Genomic DNA, 20,745 nt, shown 5'->3' on the forward strand with positions numbered 1-20,745 from the left:
TGTTTAACTGTGTTATTAGTCATTTAATTACTGCACTGATTCTGTGTCTACATGAGTCTTTTCCTCATGCCACCTCATTCTTTCACTCTTTCTATCCCTCCTTTTTTATCAGTTTATTCTCACTCTTTCTCCCATTTCTCCTTTGCTCTCTTATTCTCTTCATTTTCTCTGTCATGCCTCTCATTCTGTGCACTCTCTAATGTCCTCTCTATCCCTCTCCAACATCCCTTCTTTAGTGCCATGTTCTCCCAGCTGATGGAGACAGCAGAGCCCTGGTTCTCTTGCTACGAGAGAGAAGTCAGAAAGGTTGGTCTTAAGCACATGGACCCTAGCATCCCTATTCTGGGGCAAACATTCAGTGAAAATAACAGATCTGCAACCTCACAATGCGTCGCTGCTCGTGTGTACTGCTTTTAAAGTTGTACTGCTGTAGAAATATTTCTCTTCGATGCATGAGATTATCTTTAGGAATGTAGAAACTGTGTAGCATGACCGACTATTGTAACCAGTGCATTCTGGTTAATGTGGTCCACAGGGGAAGGATGAGATGCTGACCAGTATCCCGTTCGCCCGGCCTCAGGACACGGGGCCCTCCGTTGCCATAGTGACCAAAGTCAACCGTATCCAGGACCAGCTAGTGAAGAAGCACGACATAGAGTTGTACATGCACCTTAACCGACTAGAGATCGCTCCACAGATCTACGGCATGTCAGTACACACTGTGTGTGTGTGTGTGTGTGTGTGTGTGTGGGGTAGTGTTAGTCTATGCCTCAGGCCTTGACATCTTTAAGTGTATGTGCAATTAGCAGCAGCGATAACACTTCCGGGAATCTGTTGCTGTGCTGAGTGTTAAAACAGGATCTTCAGAGAAGTTGGCAATAAGTTGCACATGATGGTACAGTAGATGACATGTAGTGATTATGTTCAATTCTTGTAGCCTTGAAAACCAGACAAATCTGCCAGTGCGAGGGGAAAAAAAAGAGTCCTTGGCAGAATATTTACACAATGATATTGTCTGGCCACGCGAGGCTACAATTCTTGACCTTTGAGTGACCATACATAATTAGTCTTTGTGTGTGTGTGTGTGTGTGTGTGTCCAGTCGGTGGGTGCGACTGTTGTTTGGTCGTGAGTTCCTCTTACAGGACCTATTAGTGGTGTGGGATGCTCTGTTTGCCGACTGTGTCACTCTGGACCTGGTCGACTACACCTTCGTGGCCATGCTGCTTTACATCCGTGACGCATGTATGTACAGTATGCCCTTGTTACACTTTCTATCTTAAAGTGGGGTTTGCTGAATTAATTAACCCATTAAGACCTGTGGCCGATTCTACAAATTCCTTCTAAATCAGTAGTTCTCACTCTTTCAAGGTTTAAAAAAAATAGTGCTAATCTGCTATTTAACGCAAAAAATTACGATGCTTTTCTGGTTTTAATGGGTTAATTAACGTATTCAACTCCTTTGAACACTGTTTCAGAGTTATAGCGAATTTAATTCTTATTAATCTAATTTTATCTAACATAATCTAGAGACCCTCATTGCTGCTGCAGAGTTAATTAATCTAAAAATCTAATTTAATAATTTAAATAATTATTGTGTCAGGCAGCGGACAACGTCAAACTCCTTTGAACACTGTTTTTCTGAGATATAGAAAATGTCATTCTCATTAATCTATTAATTCTTATCTAATCTAATCTGGAGCGGCTGCAGAGTTCATTAATCTAATAACCTAATTTAATAATGTAACTATTTAATCAGACCGCTGACAACGTCGTCCCTCCCCCACGTCGACATGGGGGAGGGGGTTCTCTCAGTAAACTGTAGTTTGGGCCATTCATCAATCAAATAAATTATGTTTATTGTTTACATAATTGAACTGCAATGCACATTTCCCTCTAATATGCAGCGCGAGTGCCTGTAGTTGTTCAGACCCCATAGCCTGAGAGGACGTTCAGATGAAACGTGTTCTGCTGACTGATTCAGTCAGGGAATGATCAGCCATTTCAGTGAGTGGCTACGCAACGCAGGCGGGAATAGTACTGAACGAACTGGTGAAGGAAGGGGCCAAATGCCCGAAGGGCGCTTTTTTTCTAGTCATATCCAATGATGGTCTGTGGCCTACTATGCATATCAAACTGGGGGTCCTTGAAATGAAAAAGGTTTATAACCACTGGTCTAAATGAGAACTCACACACAGTTACTGATGAGTATTTACCTTTTGGTGATAATGCATTTGTGTGTCTTGCAGTGATAGCTAGTAATTTCCAGACGTGCCTGGGCCTGCTAATGCACTACCCTCCTGTGGGGGATATCCACGCTTTACTACACAAAGCTCTGTTTCTCCGAGATCCTAAGGTAAGCATGCACCACTGCGGCTTGTCTCTCATTTAGCTAATGAATGAAGAGACGTATACAATGTATAGCAAAGAGTTGGTTCACTCTTTTGCTATACATTTTGTTTACTCACTCACTTTTTGACTGCAAGTATTCCATGCTCTCGTGATGTCCCTCTCTCTCATTTACTGATTCACTCGCACTGTTTGTCACTCACATTCTCTCCCATGCCGTATCCCTCTGTCATGTACCCAAAATCCAAAGTAAGGCCCATACACATCCCCTCTGTGCATGTGTGTTCGTTGACCCCGCCATACTTCTCCGCACAGCATCTCTTGTTGCCCCCTCCATGACGCATGCAGTCACCACCACACAATCTGTGTAGAGGGAAGGGTGATAGAATGTGACAGAAACACACACTTGGGTTGCCACCTCATACTGTAGCTTCCATCCCCATTACAATCATGCGTAGGGGGCTGTATCATTGGGCGGGTGCACAAAAGAGACTCATCGGCTCATAGATACCCACTCCGAAATACAAAGGAATGCTCGTTTGTTTAAATGTTTGTCTCCTCGGGCGGACAGAAATGTCACCCCTCCACCCCCTCCTTGTTTTGTCTGGCGTGCAAGCCGTGCATCAGATGTGACTTGCTCGGACGCAATAAAGTTGGATGATGCTTGTGTGTTTTCCCACAAAATCCTGTAAAGGACTAAAACAAAAATGTCACAAACATAAGGATAAGATCCACAGTAGTAGTGCTGTGCAAGTGATTTTGTTATTCCTTCTATTTAGAACAATCCTCGGCCCGTCAACTACCAGTTCCAACAGAACCTGGACTACTACAAGACCAGAGGGGCCGACCTGGTGAACAAAACCCGGTAATAGTCCTACATAGCTCCTTCCTGTAGCCCTTAACTTCCTGTACTTGAAGTTAGACACTTTCGGCAGTAGTTCTGTTCTTGTCCTGTCTACACAGCTCTCAATATGCATCGTTTCTTTCAATCTCCCTCTATTTCTCTGTCCTCATGTTGTCTCTTGTTATTTTTAGATCGGTTTCTTACATTTATCTTCTCCGTCTCTCACCTTCCTCCCATGCTAGTAGTGCCAAAACAGCCCCTCTGAACATCAACAAGGTGTCAAGCAGCCTCCTGAACTTCGGCAGGAAGCTCATCGCCCCGGCCATTGCGGGAGGCTCCGGGGGCGTCTCGCCAATCAACAGTGAGGTGCACGCCTCTTCCATCCCGGGCCCCGCCACCACGGCCCTGCCTCCGCGCCCCTTGTCCGAAGCCCCATCGACCAACAGCCCTCTGCAGACGCAGAGTCACCCCCAGTCACCGCACTATCGCCTGCTCAAGTCTGAGAGCATGCCTGTTCACCTCAGTAAAGGTAGGCAGGTGATGCACGCTGCAACACTCAAACAGTAGTTTGATGAGTTAGAGCCATACCGATTATTTGCCATTATTTGACTTTTTTTGTGCAGCTGGGTTAGGATTGTGTCCCGATTCTTTCAACCTGCTGTCCTTATTTGGGGCATGTCAAAAGTTTTCAAAACTACTTTTTGAATAGTTAAAGTTGTACGATATTTGTGTTTTTTTCGTGTATAAATTAAGTATTCTATTTGGCACTTTTGGACAAAATATCAGTCAAAACATCTGTCGTTCGGGATCGGCATTGGACCCAAAAATCTGGCATCGGTCGGGCTCTAGTCCTGAATGTAAACACTTAGACCCTAGTGTCCCTATTCTGGGCATTTCATTGGCAGGTTTAAGTGGTTAAAGCCTTATATTTGTTTAAGTTGGTCCATTTCACTCTCTTTTGTTATAATAAACACACACACACACACACACTTATTTGATAAATATTTTGTTTATATTTTACCTTCTAATTTTCTTTAGCTAACTAATGACCAATTCCCTTAGTGCTGGTACTGTACTAACTGGTGAATTAACTGCATGTAGATTTTTAATAACCTTTTTTTTTTGTCTGGATGTAGGCAAATTTGGCTTTTTGAGTGGTGTATGTACACGTGCGCACTCAAGTATGTGTATGTGTGAGTGCATGTTTGTAGGGTTGGGATCATTTAAGGATTTTAACGATTCCCTCTTAACGGTCAGATTCCTTAACGGTTCCTTTTAACGATTCCTATATTTTAATAATTTTGGTCTTCATTAAAAATGTTGATAAACACAAATTCAGTCATACATACAGTATTACATATATACAGTGTTATTGTAGTGGTTCTCAAAGTGAGGTCCAGGGACCCTCTGGGTTACTTGAGGGGGTTTCAAATGGACCCTTACAGGTCTGTAAGGTTATGATAGTCCTTGAAATTAAAAAGTCTGAGAACCACCGGTATTGTAATTGGATAGCAGACGTGAAGTCCACATACCAACTATGACGGTGTGAAGAAAAAAAAACAATGCGGTTCCTCAATGTCGGATCCAGTTCTGGATCCCAACCCTACAGTGTGTATGTTCGAGTGTGTGTGTGTGTGTGTGTGTGTGTGTGTGCATTCAGCGGCCTCAGCCTGACTCTCCTGTCTGTTAGATGTAGTTTCAGACGGATTGGCTCAGGTCTCTCTCCCAGTCCAGACTTACACTGACACACAAGGTAACTGCTGCCATGGCAACCACTTGTGTGTGTATACTGTGTGTCATCGTTGGCATGCCTAACTGATAAGTGTTTGTGTGTGTGTGTGTTTTAATTCACTGTTTCTCAACGTCTAGTCCTGGGCCCTGGTGGTCCCCAGACCCGACATTGAGAAGCAATGCTTTAATTTAAGTTATCTTATATGTGCTGCTACATACCGTATGTGCTGCTACATACTGTATGTGCTGCTACATACCGTATGTGCTGCTACATACTGTATGTGCTGCTACATACTGTATGTGCTGCTACATACTGTATGTGCTGCTACATACCGTATGTGCTGCTACATACTGTATGTGCTGCTACAGTTACTCACTGGATCTCTCAAGCTTCCTCCATCTCATCTATGCTTGTAGGGCTGCAACTATTGCTTATTTCCTTGATTAATCGAGAAGAGATAGATATATATATATATATATGTATATATATAATCCCAATGAATCGATTAACCACTTAAACCGTATTTCACACTTTGTCACAGTGTTCTGCAAAAATTGTGAAAACAGCCGATCTACAAGCTCACAATGTGTCGCCTCGCAACGCATTGTAAGCTTTTGGATCAGCTATTCTGACTAATTTTGGTTTTTTTAATTAAAAAAAAAGATTTTTGCACATGACATGCCCAAATTAGCGATTAATCTATTAATTATTTAATGATTTATTATTATCTTATTTTATTAGTGATAATTGATCATTTTTTATGATTGATTACATCGATTAGTTTGATTAACTATTGCACCCCGCCCATGCAAGCCAATATTACAAATCTTGTACTATTATTGTAGACCCCATATATTGCATGTAATACTGACATTTGGCCAGCAGATGGCCAAATACATGTGGCAAACTGCCAAGATGAGATGAGGAAAGACTTAATTAATGCTTCTTTTCAGTTGGCAAAAGAAGTTTATCGGCCTGCTTATATGGTCCTAAATCCAGCTTCTACATTCCTATACTCTGATGCACTTAAACATCAAATTAAGACATTTGACAATGAAAGCCACATAACAGTGTTAATCTATCGGTCTGTCTTTCTGTGTCTATACACACGGATGACAAGTAAAAGGAAAAACATGAATAATTGAGGAGCAGAATACATCTGCTTCCATACAGGTGGACTGCATGATACAATTAATCAATAAACATCCTGTCATGCATGAAAATGCTGAGCAGGCCCTGTTGACCTCGATTTTGGATGAAGATGGCAAGAGGAAAAATTACTATGACAAAGGGTTCGTTATTGGCTGGCACATATGGAAGGAGCTCTTGCTACCTGAAAGCCTCGCCATATCCACTCCCACCAAGTCACAGTGCTCTCATATATCTCATCATTCAAATACAACATTAGGAAATATGGTTTATTAGAATGGTGTTCCATGCCTCCACTACAGTTACAGTTAGAATAGTCTTCCATCCCTCCGCTACAGTTACAGTTATAATGGTGTTCCATGCCTCCACTAGAGTTACAGTCCAAAGTACAATCTATGCCAAGGCGCGTTGAAACTGTTCTGGCGGCTCGTGGCAACCTTTGGTTTTTCCTTTTAATTTTTCAACCCATCTGTGTATACTGTGTATTTCTGCGTTTTACCTTTCCTAAACAGAGACTGATAATGTTGTATTTACTTTTAAGTGCATAGAGAGAATTTTTTTTACAATCTACTTTTTAAGTAGTTCACAGTTTACTTGCGACAGTATGTCAGCTCACTCCATCTGTACATCTGTCCTCTCTCTGTCTCTGTTCATCTCTTTTTTTCCTTCAATGTCTCTCTCTCTACCCCCCTTCCTTGCTCCCTTTCCAAGGCCAAACCTCCAGGACACTAAGCTCCTCCCCCAGCACAGAGAGCCTGTGCCACGCCACGGCCTCCCCGCCCCTCCCTCTGTCCAGGGGAAGTGACGGCAGCACTTCGTCTCCGCCCCTTTCTGCCACCAAGAAGGAGTCGTTCTTCGCCATCACCCGCTCGCGCTCCCACAGCAAGTCCATGGGCAAGAAAGAGAGCGTGAGTTGGTGTTCTTGTCCTCCGCTTGTCTGTCTTTTACCTGTCTCGCTACCGTTATCTCTGTCCTTGTCCTAGGTCACTGTCCCAGTTACTGTAATTGTATATGACTCACTCACTGTCTGCCTCTTCTTTTTTTTTTTTTCTTTTTTTTTTTTTGGCTTTTTATGCGTTTATTATTGATAGGACAGTAGGCTGACAGGAAATGGGGAGAGAGATGGGGAGTGACAGGCAGCAAAGGCCGTCTGGATCGGGACTCGAACCTGCGACGCGCTGTCAGGCTACTTTGTATTCTAGGTGCCCGGGCCGCTGTCTGTGCCTCTTTGAACCCCAGCATCCCTTTTCTGGGGGAAACGTTGGCAAAGAAATGGCAGATCTACAAACTCACAACGTGCTGCAAGCTTGTAGATCGGCCATTTTTGGCGGTAGAGTTAAGAGATTTGGGGTAGAGTTAAAAAAGTACAGATGCAACTCAGGTTGGTTTTGTGGTTAATTCCTTCTGCGGTCTAATCTGGTTTGTCTGTGTTGGATTCTCTTTTTCGTGTCCCTATTTGCCCTTTATTTCTCCCATCTCTCCTCGTTGACCTCCACCCCTCCCCCATTCCACTCTGACTCTCCATTTTGTTTTCCACGCCTGTGTGTGTGTGTGTGTGTGTGTGTGTGTGTGTGTATATATGTGTGTACGTGTTCTCAGCAGGACGAGGACCTGGAGGCCCAGGTGTCCTTCCTGCAGGGTCAGATCAACGACCTGGAGGCCATGAGTAAATACTGTGCCAAGATGATGAACGCACATATCTGTGAGTCACACAGCCACCTACTGTGTACCAGGCTGCATCACACCACCTCACCCCTCTGACCCATTCAATCCGGGAACGCATCTGTGTCATTTTTAGATTTCTTTGGCTATTTTTTTTTTAAATAGCAAAAAAAAAAAAAAAATTAATCGTGAAAATGTGTGCAAATCTTTGAATATATATATTTTTAAAGCGAACATTTGTAAAATATTTTGTTCCAGGGACCTCCAGAAGCAACGATTTGAGTTAAAAATGTTGTTTCAGAAAGATTTTTCAAAAATAGCAGATCTACAAGCTCATAGCACGGCACTCAGTACCACGCTATGAGCTTGTATATCTGCTATTTTTGAATAGCCAAAGTATAAAATAATGGTTCTAGCTAAACATCAAAAATGACACGGATGCGTTCCCGGATTTGAATGGGCTAAACCAGCCATTCACAAACTGTTGCTGCAAGGATGTCGCTAGATTTAATTGACGGCATGACAATAATGTCATGGTATTTCTTCTTTAAAACCTTGATAAATGTGTTATCATAGCGATACCCCTCAATAGGAACTTAAAGTATTCTATGTTGGTTCCATTGATCCAAGCCGGAACGCTTCAGTGATCATTAAAATAAACATATTCTGGAAATGCACCCATCTGACCTGATCTGAGTGGTCAGATGGGTGGGCCCTGATCCAGAAAAGGTTTGGGAACCACTGCTCTAAACTGACTACACACACACACACACACACACACACACACGCACATAACAGCAACCCTCAGATTTGAATTGATTCACCCAGTACAATAAATTGTATTAGGAATGATTATGAGCTGGTTGTTTGTCTCTGTCTCACAGGTAAGATCCAAGAAGTTATTCTACAGGAGCACCTGGAGAAAGAGGACGAGGTTCTGGTGTCGCTGGCAGGTCTTAAACAGGTGTGTGTAACTGTTACTATTAGCCTGATTATCAGACTGAAGCTGCGTGGAGCTTCAGTCTGACATTGGCTCCAGTGTAGGAGATTACAAGGGGGAGGGGATTAGAATCCAATCCTAAGGGACCCCCACCCCCACCTCCGACTCTCATTGGACAATACATTTTGTACCGAATAAATCCTAGGTTCACATTTACAACACCAGACCAAGAGGCAGTCCACTCAGAGAGTGGGCGGGGTCTATGGTCTGGAACCAGGCTATGTTGCTACAGTATACCTGTAAGGACTAATTGTCCTCACAAGTATTTTAGAAATGGACATTATTTGTGAACTATCTTAACCTAAACGGCATGGCTTGTCCTGCCAGATCAAGGACATCCTGAAGGGCTCGCTGCGCTTCAACCAGAGCCAACTGGAGGCAGAGGAGAACGAGGAGATCACCATCGCAGACGACCACTACACCTCCACGGCAGCCATGCAGCAGGCCAATAGCCACCGGCAGCCCGCCACAGCCGACCACAGCCAGCAGCAGGGCCGCGACTCGGACCAAGACGGCGTCAGCGGCAGCGCTGACGAGAAGGAAGAGGACGAACAGGTGCAGACAACACAACAGTAGCAGGTTAATAAGGCTAGCAGCGCTAGCTACAAGCATCACTGGTGGACAGTGACTGAGTACATTGACTTGGGTACTGTACTTATGTACATTTTGAGGGTTTTCTTTTTTCATATTCTTGACTTTCACTCTGACTACATTTCAAATAGAAATATTAGGCCTGATTCACTAAGCTGTTTACGCCCAGATTTTGAACGTAAAGGAATTTACGCAACTTCCCACGTTAGTAGTCTGATTCATCAATCTTTTTTTTGTCTGTGAATTTTGCGGGATGTCTGCTCTTTCTCACGTCTTATTCTTCATGCAAAATCAATTACAATAGTGCCAAGCCTCAAATAAAATATGTATGTGCGCAACATTTGTCAACACATGTAAAAAATAAAGAAAAAATATGTCAAACGATCTATTGCTTGTATGCATATTATAGACATGATGCAAATTCAATTTTTTTTTTCAGTTGACGCATTTAGAGCTAAATTATTAGTTCCCTAGCCGTTTGCCGTCTTTGCAAGTGTGGCCACAGTTTTGCTATTGGACTTTCATGCCAACTCCAATGTCGCGCTAATAATTTATAATATTGACCACCTCATGAACGCAGGCAGTCTTACCATCCTTTTACCTCGGCAAAGGTGCGTGAGCAGTTATTCAGTAGAAAGGGCTTTGTGAGGTTAAACTTTGTAAACTAACTTATTATTCTCATTGGACACACCGACAAGTTGTCAAGTGGGTGCGTCCCGTGGCTCCCACCGTGTTGTAAGCTTGTAGATCTGTCCATTTTGAGGAGTGGTGACGTTTTACTTCTGACGTCGATGTTGCCTTTTATGGTGTTAAATGGGGCGTAGAGCAATGCAAATGATTCTCCACGACGTCAACGCGCCTCTGACTGTCGGACAAAAATGAGGAGCACCTGCGATACACACATATCAGAGATTTTCACGCCATTTGCTGAATGGCACGTCAGTTTGTGCTTATCGAAAATACGCACCCCTTTAGTCACTTTATTTAGGTACCATACGAACAGCTTAGTGAATCAGGCCTGTTGTCCTTTTGACTCCACTACATTTCTAGGAAGGGACTCTTATGACCCAAACTTGCAAAAATACATTATGAATTTACCACTTAATTTACTTATTTTTTAAAATCTGCAAGCTCGCATTGTGATGCGATGCATTGTCAGCTTGTAGATTGGCTATTCTCCAACATTTTTTAACATTTCTGAAATGTAGGTTTTTGTTTACATTTTGGAGGAAATGTTCCAAAGAAATGTACTTCATACTTTGTACTTTTGAATACTTGAGTATTTACTTTGTCCATTGGTGGTGGTTAGAGCTGACTGCAGTCCTTTGTGTGACATAACACCAGGGTCTCACACAGTATAGCAGTAAACGGGCATCCGGGATTTAAGGTGGTACAGTACTGTATATCCAATGAATTAAGGTTTGGTTGAGTAAAACACAAAGCTGGGGGTTCCTGTTTCTGTGTCTCAGACAGTTAGCATGTGCATGTGTACAGTAGCTAGTATTAAAAAAAAAACTAGTCTCACTCAACATCATTTGTTTGAATCCAGCTCATGACCACCATGGTGGCTTCTCCTTCACTGTCTCTTCTCTCTTTCCTCTCTTTCCACTGTTCTACAGAAGCAGTGATGCCTAAAACATAATCTAAAGAGGCGCCACAATTGATTATTCGTAGTGGCCATTTCGCTCGTACTCCTACCCGAGTATGATATAAGAGCAAAGAAGTATGAAGAGCAAAATGGCGGCCATGTGAATTATGGTCAATGGCTCAATCTGGCCACACTATCGCAACATCTGGGTTTGAGTCAGATTTAAGACCTGTGTTGCACACAACACCTCCCTCTCAACTGCCACCTTCCTGTCAACTGCTCTAATAAAGCAGAAATATCTTTAAATAAGAAAAAGCGTCTCCCCAAGACCTATTGTTCCGTTTTGTGTCTCTAGGTGGCGTCATCCCTGGGTTCAGAGGGCAAGAACTGGGATGACTACATCCTGGTGTCCCAGGACGGAGACCTGCAGGCCTCCGAAGGAGCGGGAGGGGCAGGAGGAGGAAGAGGAGGAGATGGGGTTGGGCCTGGTTCAGAGCGCACCCCTCCCACCCAGCACAGGGGCCACAGCTTGGTGCGGATGGAACCGGAGGGCGCCGCGGGGCCCTTCCACGACCCGCTGATGGCTGCGGGAACCTCGGGCTCCTCCAGCCCAGATGAGGGCTCCACCCACAGCAAAGACTCTGACTTCACCATTGTCAACCCCAACGACCTGTGAACTGGCCCAAAGCTCTCTGATCCCATGGCTAATTACTGTACACCCCCCCGCCTCTCTCTCTCTCTCTCTTTTCTTCCTCCTCAATACCTAATCATACGTTGAGGATGTAAAACGGGGGAACCTGACCTGAGATCAGCGAGGGGCTGAATGTGAAGATGAAATGTTGCACATGTGAACATGAACTGAGACCCTGAGCTGGCTGGCTGACCGCAGACAGTCGGTCACCTATACCTTATAATCTCTTTAATTGGTCATGTCTGACACTTTAAACCCTGTATAACCCCATGCTGTATATGCTGTCCTCTACCTAATGCCTGTCCTCCTGTCCTTGGACCCTCTGTTTTACCAACAGAGGGCGCCATTGGACTCTTTTCTGAGACACCGCATTATTGCTCTCAAGAGTTCTGGACTTTATATTGCATTTATCAATTGATTGGGGGGCTTCGCTGAGCTCAATGTACTTATTGGAGTGTAATAACCATGCTTCTCCTGACGGTGGAGCTCTTGCCATACCTCTCTGTGTGTATAATGTCTGTCTGAGTGTCCTCTCCGAGGATGCATGCATTACCTCCATCTTCTGTCTGATATTCAACATAAAGCCTAATTTATTCTTTGTCGCGAGTCTCTGTGACTGGCCGAAAAATATTTTAAGCAGAAAAACACGGCACATTTTAAAAGTATAAATTAGGCTTCAGAATGGTGTCCATTGCCGCTGTCTTAATACTGTGTTGGTGGTCTAGGGCAAGTTCCTCCTAAATCCTCTGAAAAACCAGTGCCTCAAACCATGCTGTCCTCTCAACCAAGATGAAACCTAAATCTAAACCCTTTGTTTGTTTGTCTGTTTAGTTTTTTAAGAGAATATTTTAACCCATAGATCCACATTTCCTTCGCAAGAATGATTAAATTATGTATTAAGGTCGTCTTGTTTTTTCTTTCTTTTTATTTGACAAAAAAATCGATTCCATGGTAACGTTTTTATGCGGTAGTGAGCTGAGGGTTTACTTCCTTCTGTTTTGTTTCTCATGTCATTCAGTTCCTGCTTCCTGTGGGTAGCTCTGTCTAGAGCAGTGCACACAAAGAATGTCTCTCTAGTCAACCATCCAATGTAAGTAACAATAGACAAATAAAAAGAACATTGGATATTTATCCTATGGAATAGTCACTGTCTGGGATTATCGTGTGTGTGAGATAAATATGTTGACATTAGATTTGGTTGGTTAAAGTTAGGACGGTGATTAATGCCTAAGGGAATAAATGCATTCAATGGAACTATGTGTGTGTTGGGGTTGGTGAAAGGGCCTCTGTGTGGAGTTTGCAAGTTCTCCCCGTGTCTCTTAGGGTAGGTACCCTCACAAAAACATGCAGTAATCCTGGTCTCTACTGCCTCCCCCTGGTCAGCCGGGGCGCCTGATGGAGGGGAAAGGAACTGGTTGGAATAACGTGTTCCCTCCATCTGTTCCCTAACGTGTTCCCTCCACGCGCTACGTCTAACCAGGGAACCTCCCCCCGTCGGGTGATAAGAAGCGGCTTGCTAGCTCTCATGCATTGAAGGAGGCATGAGCTCGGCTCTAGGCTCTCCCTTGGCTGGCAGAGGGAGTGTAGCGCCCAGAATTACATAGACAATTGGCACTGGGTGAAAAAATGGGTTACAAAAAAAAACAGAAACTGTTAGGGAATAAATGCATTCAATGGAAGTATGTGTTTTAGCGATAACATGGGGGTTAAGTGGAACAGGAAAGTGTTTTTGAGTTTTGTGTAGTGTCATCTGTAAACTTCGACCCCTACTCATGGCGCAAAACAGAAGTAGACATTTTTAGTGGCATCGGTGTAGAAAAAGTATTTTAGAAGAATAGTTAGACATTTTTTTATTTATTTCCCATTTGGCTGATAATGAAATCTAATTCTTTGATGAACTAAATCTTCCAACTCTAGTTTACAACACAAATACACTGAAATGGAATGTGTTCTTTGAGGATAAATAAGTTACGTAAAATACTTTCATATTCTGCAGGGAAAGGATAGAATCACATATTAAAATATACAGATTTAGTTTTTGCACACAATGTAAGCATTGCTCAAAGTATTTTCCTAAGGCAAAGGTAAGGAATACTGCATTTGATCTTGGTGTTGATTAACACTGATTTCCAGCCGGGGGAATTGTTCAGAAAGACACGAAAATACAGAACCTATCAGACTCTGCAGTCATTCATTTACATCTCTTTACATTTAGCCAACACTGTTACCCAGAAAAAGAATCGGTAGCTTAACCAACTGCTGGATAAACCATTGAATGTTGTTTCTGCACAACAGTGTGAGCAAGTACAATACAATATGGTTTTCAGTGCTTCGCTTAAAGACACTTCAGTAGGATACAGTACATGACAGTACAGAGAGTGCACAAATGGGCCCAAATGGAGCTGTAAGGGTCCATTTGGTTCCATTTGTGCACTCTTAACAGTGCTCTCTTCACAGGGCCTACAGTCTCCTGATTATGACAGGAGGGCACAAGCAGAGGGACATGAAGAGGCCAGGATGGAGGCTGTAGAGAAGACCTAAAGTAGCTGTGGGTCAGGAGGAGGTGTTACCTCGGGACGCAAGCGAAGGGGAACTATGTTGAAAGACCCCAATTCACAGGGAATTCTGAGTCCCCATGACATTTTTGTCTCCGCCAGGCCGAAGGCGTGGCCGAGACTTATGTTTTCGTCTGTGTGTGTGTGTGTGTGTGTGTTCGTCCGTCTGTATGTGGACAGCTAATCTCCGGCACTGATCGGTGTGAAACTGTGCACGCACTCCCTGGAGGCCAGAGCAGAACCTCTGCCCCAAATTTTTGAAGTCGGCCAGTTATAGCGCCACCATGAGACAAAATCTTTGCGAAACACATTTTTTGTTACTGCTTTTTGTAGTAATTTTGTCCAAACCTCATCTCTGTAGTCAGGTGATCAAGACGTATCTGTCACATTTCTCATATTCCATTCCGATTGGCTATGATTGCCTTCCAAAGTTTGTGGGGGTGGCTGTTTTGCACAAAATGCCATACATCATGAATGCAACGCCCAATTGCAGGGAAACTTTGCACGTACATTTCCTAATAAGCCGAGGAAGAAGCTCCATCCCCCCCCAAAAAAAATTATCTCCTCATGGTGGTGCTACAACAACAGCCCACTTCACGTTTTGGCCTATAACTCTTGATCCGTAGATCATACAATCAACATATTTTTTCCCCTGGAATCCTTAGATCATGATGCAACTTATAGGCCCTGTTTGTGCCATATTTCATTTTATGCCATAGTGAGTTTTCTTCAACACACTTTTTGCTACTACTTCAACAGATTTTGACCAGAACTCACAAAGATCGGTGCACATTATCTCTGGGGTCATGTGATCAAGATGTATAATTTATATTTTTCAGATCCCATTCCATCTGGCTATGACCAAAGTTTGTGGGCCGTGGGTAAGGCAACCCGGCCTGCCGGAGACCTGTGCTCCGAGGAGCACACTTTTGTAGTTTTATATACTGAACATTTTCTTTCTCCCAATTTAGTCGTTATGCCAATTAATTCACACATTTCTGTGTTTCCACTGCTAAGCTTCACCTGCCAATTTTGTGCAAACCTTTGAATATATATATTTTTAAGCGAACATTTGTAACTCAAATCTTTGCTTCTGGGGGTCCCTGGAACAAAATATTTGAGATGGGGGTCTGCGGCCAAATACATATCATTTTGGGGGTCCTTCACATGAAAAAGTTTGAGAACCACTGCCGTACACGCAGCCATCAGCCTCCCCTGAACTCAGTATAGACGCTTGGCTAAACCGGATGCACGGTGGATTCGAACCCCTAGACTCCAGGGCGGTGGACAGGTACTTTACCCCTGTGCCACCCGAGCGCCCCCATCCCATTGACAACATATCAGCCCCATTTCTTTTATAAAAGTTAAATGGAACCTATAAAACGTGGCATCTTTGACTTCCCCATTCCTCATTTTTCAGCCTCATTTGGCACTTGTGTTTCAAGTGCATCAGAATGTTACAACACTTTAATTAGATGCCATATGGCAATTCCAGAGCTCAATGGAGAAGTATGACAGAGAAGCATAAATTCTGTTATAAAAATAAATGAGTAAATCAGTCCTTTTCAAATCTCTCCACTTATCTACATTCTTCGGTTCAGTTGTACCTGGTATAGCCGATAGTACAATTATTTATGATTTCCAATAAAGATTATATTGCCATGAATTCCAATAGATTCCCACAAATATCTTCAGAAAGTGCATTTCCTGAAACCAGCAGGCAAAAGGACTTGAAACGGACTAAGATCAAACTGAATTTTAGCATATCCTCATGCATCACTGAGCTTTCTTTGCTTGGCAAATTTAGCAGCTCCAGTTTGAACACAGTAAACATCATTCAAGTCTCAGCAGACTTTACACATCCTTTGACTATGGTTTGAATCGCTCCAGGCAGTGCTATGGGGAAAATAACGGCAATCCAGTAGGGCTGGGCGATTAACCGAAAATGTATTGAAACATCGATATTCAGAACTAATAACAGAGTTAATCTTGCTCATGAAAGTTCAACGTTCATATAATCAAGGAGCAGGTTTTTTTAGGGGTAGTAATTTAAAAAACGAATTGACATGATTTTTTTTAAAATATATTCTTTATAATCAACTAAATCGATTAGTATAATTAACCACTTAAACCTGTATTATACTTTATTGTACAATGGTGGTGTACAGAAATTGTGACAATTTCTGATCTACAAGCTCACAACGTTGCATCGTTGTAAGCGCGTAGATCGACTATTTTCACTAATCATTAATCATAATCGAGGCAAAAGTTTTAAATAATCGTGATATTGACTTGAAGTCATATCGCCCAGCCCTACAATCCAGAATGGGAAATAAGAATTGCACATAACAGAAGACAATCAGAACATTTGCTCAATTTAAATCCTGCACACACACACATCTGTCATCGTTTATGTCTTTCTGCACTCATTTCCACAGTTTTGACACTCTTCTCTGTCGCTCACAGCGGATTGGTGACAGTGAGTTGTGCTGCAGGTGGATGGAGGCTGGGCTGAGGAGCGTGGGTTTTGAAGCCTTTCCCATTCAACAGCCTCCTTTCCATCTTCATAAAAAATAAGACAGCTTCTAATAACTGCCTGGCTCCCTTGTGGAACTCAAGCTTCATGTGGCGAGTCTGTCTGTGACACCAGTCATCTATGACAGGACTCAAGGTTTCAGCCCGATCTGACCGCCAGTCTCTCTTCCATTATAAAATAAAAGTTAAATATTTAAAAATATATATAATACATTATGTGAAATGTATGGTACTTCCTTGTACTAATGACAACCTGCACAAGAAATTTGGCGATGATCGGACCAGCGGTTTGCGAGATTAGCTCCGGGAAAAAAAGACGGCTCTGTCACTTATAGAGCCATGGTCAACAGACTTATAGCCAGCGATGTGTCCATCACTAATACCTTTTATAGCCTCGTAACTCAGACACCAAACTCTGCCATAGAATCCATGGTGAAATAATATATTTGGGGTGCGTCACAGCAGAGTCTTCCATCAATTCCACAGCGATCTGCTTGTGTATTAGCTGCCACGACGGGGCTATTCACTCGCAACATGACCCACTGATCTAGTTCCACTGGTATACACTGGGGAGGGAGGGATAGTCATGCCAAAAATCAAGCTGGGTCTCTGGGTGGCAGCTATGCCGAAGGCCGCCCTCCTCCTCCTCCTCCTCCTCCTCCTCCAGTGGCGTCTGGAACGGCTGTGGGTTCCAGACCGCTTCGGGACTGGGAGCGGCTACTCCCTGATCCTCCGGCGGCGGCAGCGGCGTGTCCCTGGCTGTCCTTGGTGAGGTTGCTGGTCAGAGCAGCGTAGTGCACCTGCTTCATGTTCTCCTGTACCTCAGCCTTGGCATGCTGCAGCAGATCAGCCTGGCCCTGCGAGCACAATATATCAATTAGGGCTGCAACCGGTTACTTTTTAGACAAACGAGTAATCTTGAAGCACTAAATTGATTAGTCTGATAACCGCTTAAGCCCTATTTTATACTTTGTCATACAAGTCAAGCCTTGTGGCTTGTATGTGTTGTGGAATGGTTATTGTAAAAAATATACCAGCAAAAGGTTATATCAAAAACTACTTCTGTTTAATTGAAAAAGTACACAGTATGACTTTAAGGGTCTTGCTCAGAGACACTTTGAGACGTAAATGGGCGAGTCGGGGATCGAACCAGTGACTTTGTTCTGATTACCAGACAGCCTCTCTACCCACTCAGCAATGGCCGCCCCTGAATACTAACATATCAAAGATTATAATCAAATGAGAAATGACACTAAATGTTATATACAGTAGAGTTTTTCTTATTTTTTTCTCAAAACAACAGATAAAAGGCTTTACAAAATAGGATTGAGGGGGAGGGAGGAGGGTAGTGGAGGAATGGAAGAGAGGAGAATAGGAGTCATGGAGGGGTAGTGAAGTGAGGAGAAAAGGCTGGATGATGGATGACATGAAGCTAGAAAGAGGAGTGGAAAGAGCCAGACAGGAGAGAGATGAAGAGCTAGTTAGTGGCAAAATTGCCCGGTTGTGTGGCCCTCAGGCTGTGTGTTTGTGACTGTGACTGTGTGTGTGTGTGTGTGTGTGTGTGTGTGTGTGTGTGTGTGTGTGTGTGTGTGTGTGTGTGTGTGTGTGTGTGTGTGTGTGTGTGTGTGTGTGTGTGTGCGCGTGCATGCGCGGACTGACCTTGAGGATGGTGATATTCCAGCTGAAGCGTTCCAGCGCTCGGCTGACCTTTCGACCTTTGAGTCCCTCCTTCTCAGCCAGGCTCTGCAGCTTCTCATGGAACTCCATGGCTAGAGTAGGAGACACACACACACGCACACGCACACACACACACACACACACGCACACACACACACACACACACACACACGCACACGCACACACACCGGGCAGAGGAGGTTGGTGCTTTATGACACAACATAAGAAACAAGGCTGGCATAATTAAAAAGGTTTCCTTCTTCTTTGTAGCCTATAACAAGCCCAAAACGTATTTAAAAAGTGTATTCCATCTAGCTAGCCAACACCTGTTGTTAAATACAAAAAGAAACGGTTAAAACAAGTCACAGGTGTACTGCTGCTTTGGTCTGCATAATTCATCATTGTGATTAATGCGGACATTGCACTTTTTTTTCCTGGAAAAACATTATGTTTCGCAAGCTCAGCCACAGCCACCCCATTTCCCCGGTGCCTTGATCCTCTGAGCTGGTTCACCTGTGAAGCTCACCTGTGCCTGCTCTCTCTAATTGCCTCCAGAGTCTATATTTACCCCATGCTGTCTTTTCTGTGCTCATTTATCAGTTGTTCAGGAGTGTTACTTCCTGAGAAATGTGTGTTTTTTGTTATGTTTTTGCAAGTGAAGTCTGCTTTACGTGTAATTCCTGTTTCCATTTGTTTGTGTTCTGCTTGTGGGTCCTGCCTGGTTTTGAGTTCCTGACATTATGAAGTGAGGGCAAATGATTATATGTTTTAGTTGACCCTCCATGTGATCCTAATGCTGCGTTCACACGGACAGATACAAAGATACAGTCTACCATTAATTTTCAATGGAAACCAGTGACATGAAGATACAAAGCAAGTTTAGCTGGGTTCAACTTCCAGATACAAAGATACAAAACTACAACTGTGGCTCCGATGACGTTAACGACCGTGTTGAGCAACACAATACAAAGTGACAGAGCGAAAAATATGCGACATATTTTTTTTAGCTTTGTATCTGCCCGAGTGAACGCAGCATTCGAGTCTCCCTCTAACTAAGGGTGGTGACTGGTGAGTGAAGAACAAGATAACACCAGGCAGTATCACATGACAAGTTCTAAAGTTGATGACACTCGTACAGAATATATACAGTTACTGGAAACATGACGTGACCAGAAGATAGGAGAAATGGAGAACAGAATGAGTAGGAAAACAACGTCTTCCTCTACATCTTCTTGTATCATTGTGCACACCACCTGTGTCAGTCTATCTGATAAAGTAGATGGCCATGGCATCAGTATGTGGTTGAGTCGAGCAGATAAATGTCAGTCCTAATCATATACTCATAATACTTTGTAAGCGAGGCAATGTGCATGTCCAGGCACATGAGATTGAAAAAACAATCGGTAACAGTGCTCGGGAACAGGGTTCTGTAACGGATGCGTAGGAGCAGAAGGATGACAGATGGGGTTTTGGACAAAAGTCATTTTATTTCCAGAAGCGCCAGTTAAGCTGCTTGCCATGCATATTTAATCACAAAGTAAATATTGCCACATAGAAATTCAGGTGGCCAAGGAAGGTCATGATCATGCTGCTTCAGGTCCCATGCAGTCTCAGGTTATGAAAGAGATTGAGGTCCAAGATAATACAAGCCAGAGCAGATCAATTAAATCGTTGCCCGACAGGTGTGTATTCACCCAGAGTCTAATTAGTTTGACTATCGCTGTCACTTATAAAGTTGTACATCTGGATCAGAGATATATATTATTTTGTTACCTGGAATCCCATATTACAAGAAATGTCAAATAATTTCTACAATTGTCACACTTTTCTAAATGGCAATAAATAGCAACCTCACAATGCGTCAAATTGTGAGTTTGTAGACCAGCTATTCATCGTAGGACTAAGTATGTTTTAGACTTTAGACTAGAGTAGGTTTTGGACTTTACTTAGACAATGTTGACAACAAGGAAAACTGAATATATATGCCAGCTTTATCGTTTCAGTGTCAATCTAACTGGTAATATAATCTTTGACATGGTTATAGAAGCAGGAAGAGAGAGAACATAAGTGCACAAACACACTCATACAGAGAGGAAAGAAATACCACGCTTGGGAGAGGAAAAAATAAACAGAACAGAACGATAAACAGATGATGGATAAACAGAGAGAAACAGTGTCATGTATGCCAGGCCGTGGGCTAGAGTTGTGCGTTGAGTTGTGTGTGTCGCGTGTCTGGCTTCAGCTGGTCGCCCCAGGCCACTGTCCTACTGTTGCCATGGAAACCCGGAAGTGGGTTAACACAGGGCTACACATTAATGGGAACCATCAACATGGACCAACACACACACACACACACACACACACACACACACAC

At 43.2% G+C, this 20,745-nt stretch overlaps 2 protein-coding genes across 8 annotated transcripts in view; one reads left to right on the plus strand and one right to left on the minus strand.

Annotated features, from left to right (window-relative positions):
- The window catches only part of tbc1d5 (TBC1 domain family, member 5), a 30,012-nt gene extending 17,261 nt beyond the window's left edge, over positions 1–12,751 (plus strand). Inside the window, exons 12-23 of one of the 7 annotated variants that reach the window (XM_080443070.1) lie at positions 237–306; positions 536–708; positions 1,101–1,243; positions 2,248–2,354; positions 3,127–3,212; positions 3,434–3,720; positions 4,882–4,944; positions 6,784–6,980; positions 7,672–7,774; positions 8,619–8,698; positions 9,062–9,289; positions 11,269–12,751. In XM_080443070.1, coding sequence (XP_080299196.1) covers positions 237–306; positions 536–708; positions 1,101–1,243; positions 2,248–2,354; positions 3,127–3,212; positions 3,434–3,720; positions 4,882–4,944; positions 6,784–6,980; positions 7,672–7,774; positions 8,619–8,698; positions 9,062–9,289; positions 11,269–11,589 — 1,858 coding nt within the window. In that variant the 3' untranslated portion in view covers positions 11,590–12,751. Of the gene's footprint in view, positions 1–236; positions 307–535; positions 709–1,100; positions 1,244–2,247; positions 2,355–3,126; positions 3,213–3,433; positions 3,721–4,881; positions 4,945–6,783; positions 6,981–7,671; positions 7,775–8,618; positions 8,699–9,061; positions 9,314–11,268 lie in introns of all 7 variants that reach the window. The other 6 variants (XM_080443071.1, XM_080443072.1, XM_080443076.1 and 3 more) reach the window with 6 other exon arrangements.
- A 731-nt stretch (positions 12,752–13,482) lies between these two features.
- Positions 13,483–20,745, minus strand: part of LOC308096018 (inactive phospholipase C-like protein 2) — a 44,738-nt gene continuing 37,475 nt past the window's right edge. The window contains exons 11-12 of the mRNA XM_080443273.1: positions 18,354–18,463; positions 13,483–17,551 (exon numbers count right to left, since the gene is read on the minus strand). Of these exons, the coding sequence (XP_080299399.1) occupies positions 17,315–17,551; positions 18,354–18,463 (347 nt within the window). The 3' untranslated portion in view covers positions 13,483–17,314. The remainder of the gene's footprint in view (positions 17,552–18,353; positions 18,464–20,745) is intronic.

This window comes from Gymnoscopelus braueri (genome assembly GCF_963280865.1).
Source record: "Gymnoscopelus braueri genome assembly, chromosome: 11".
In the NCBI taxonomy this organism is placed as follows: Eukaryota; Metazoa; Chordata; class Actinopteri; order Myctophiformes; family Myctophidae; genus Gymnoscopelus; species Gymnoscopelus braueri.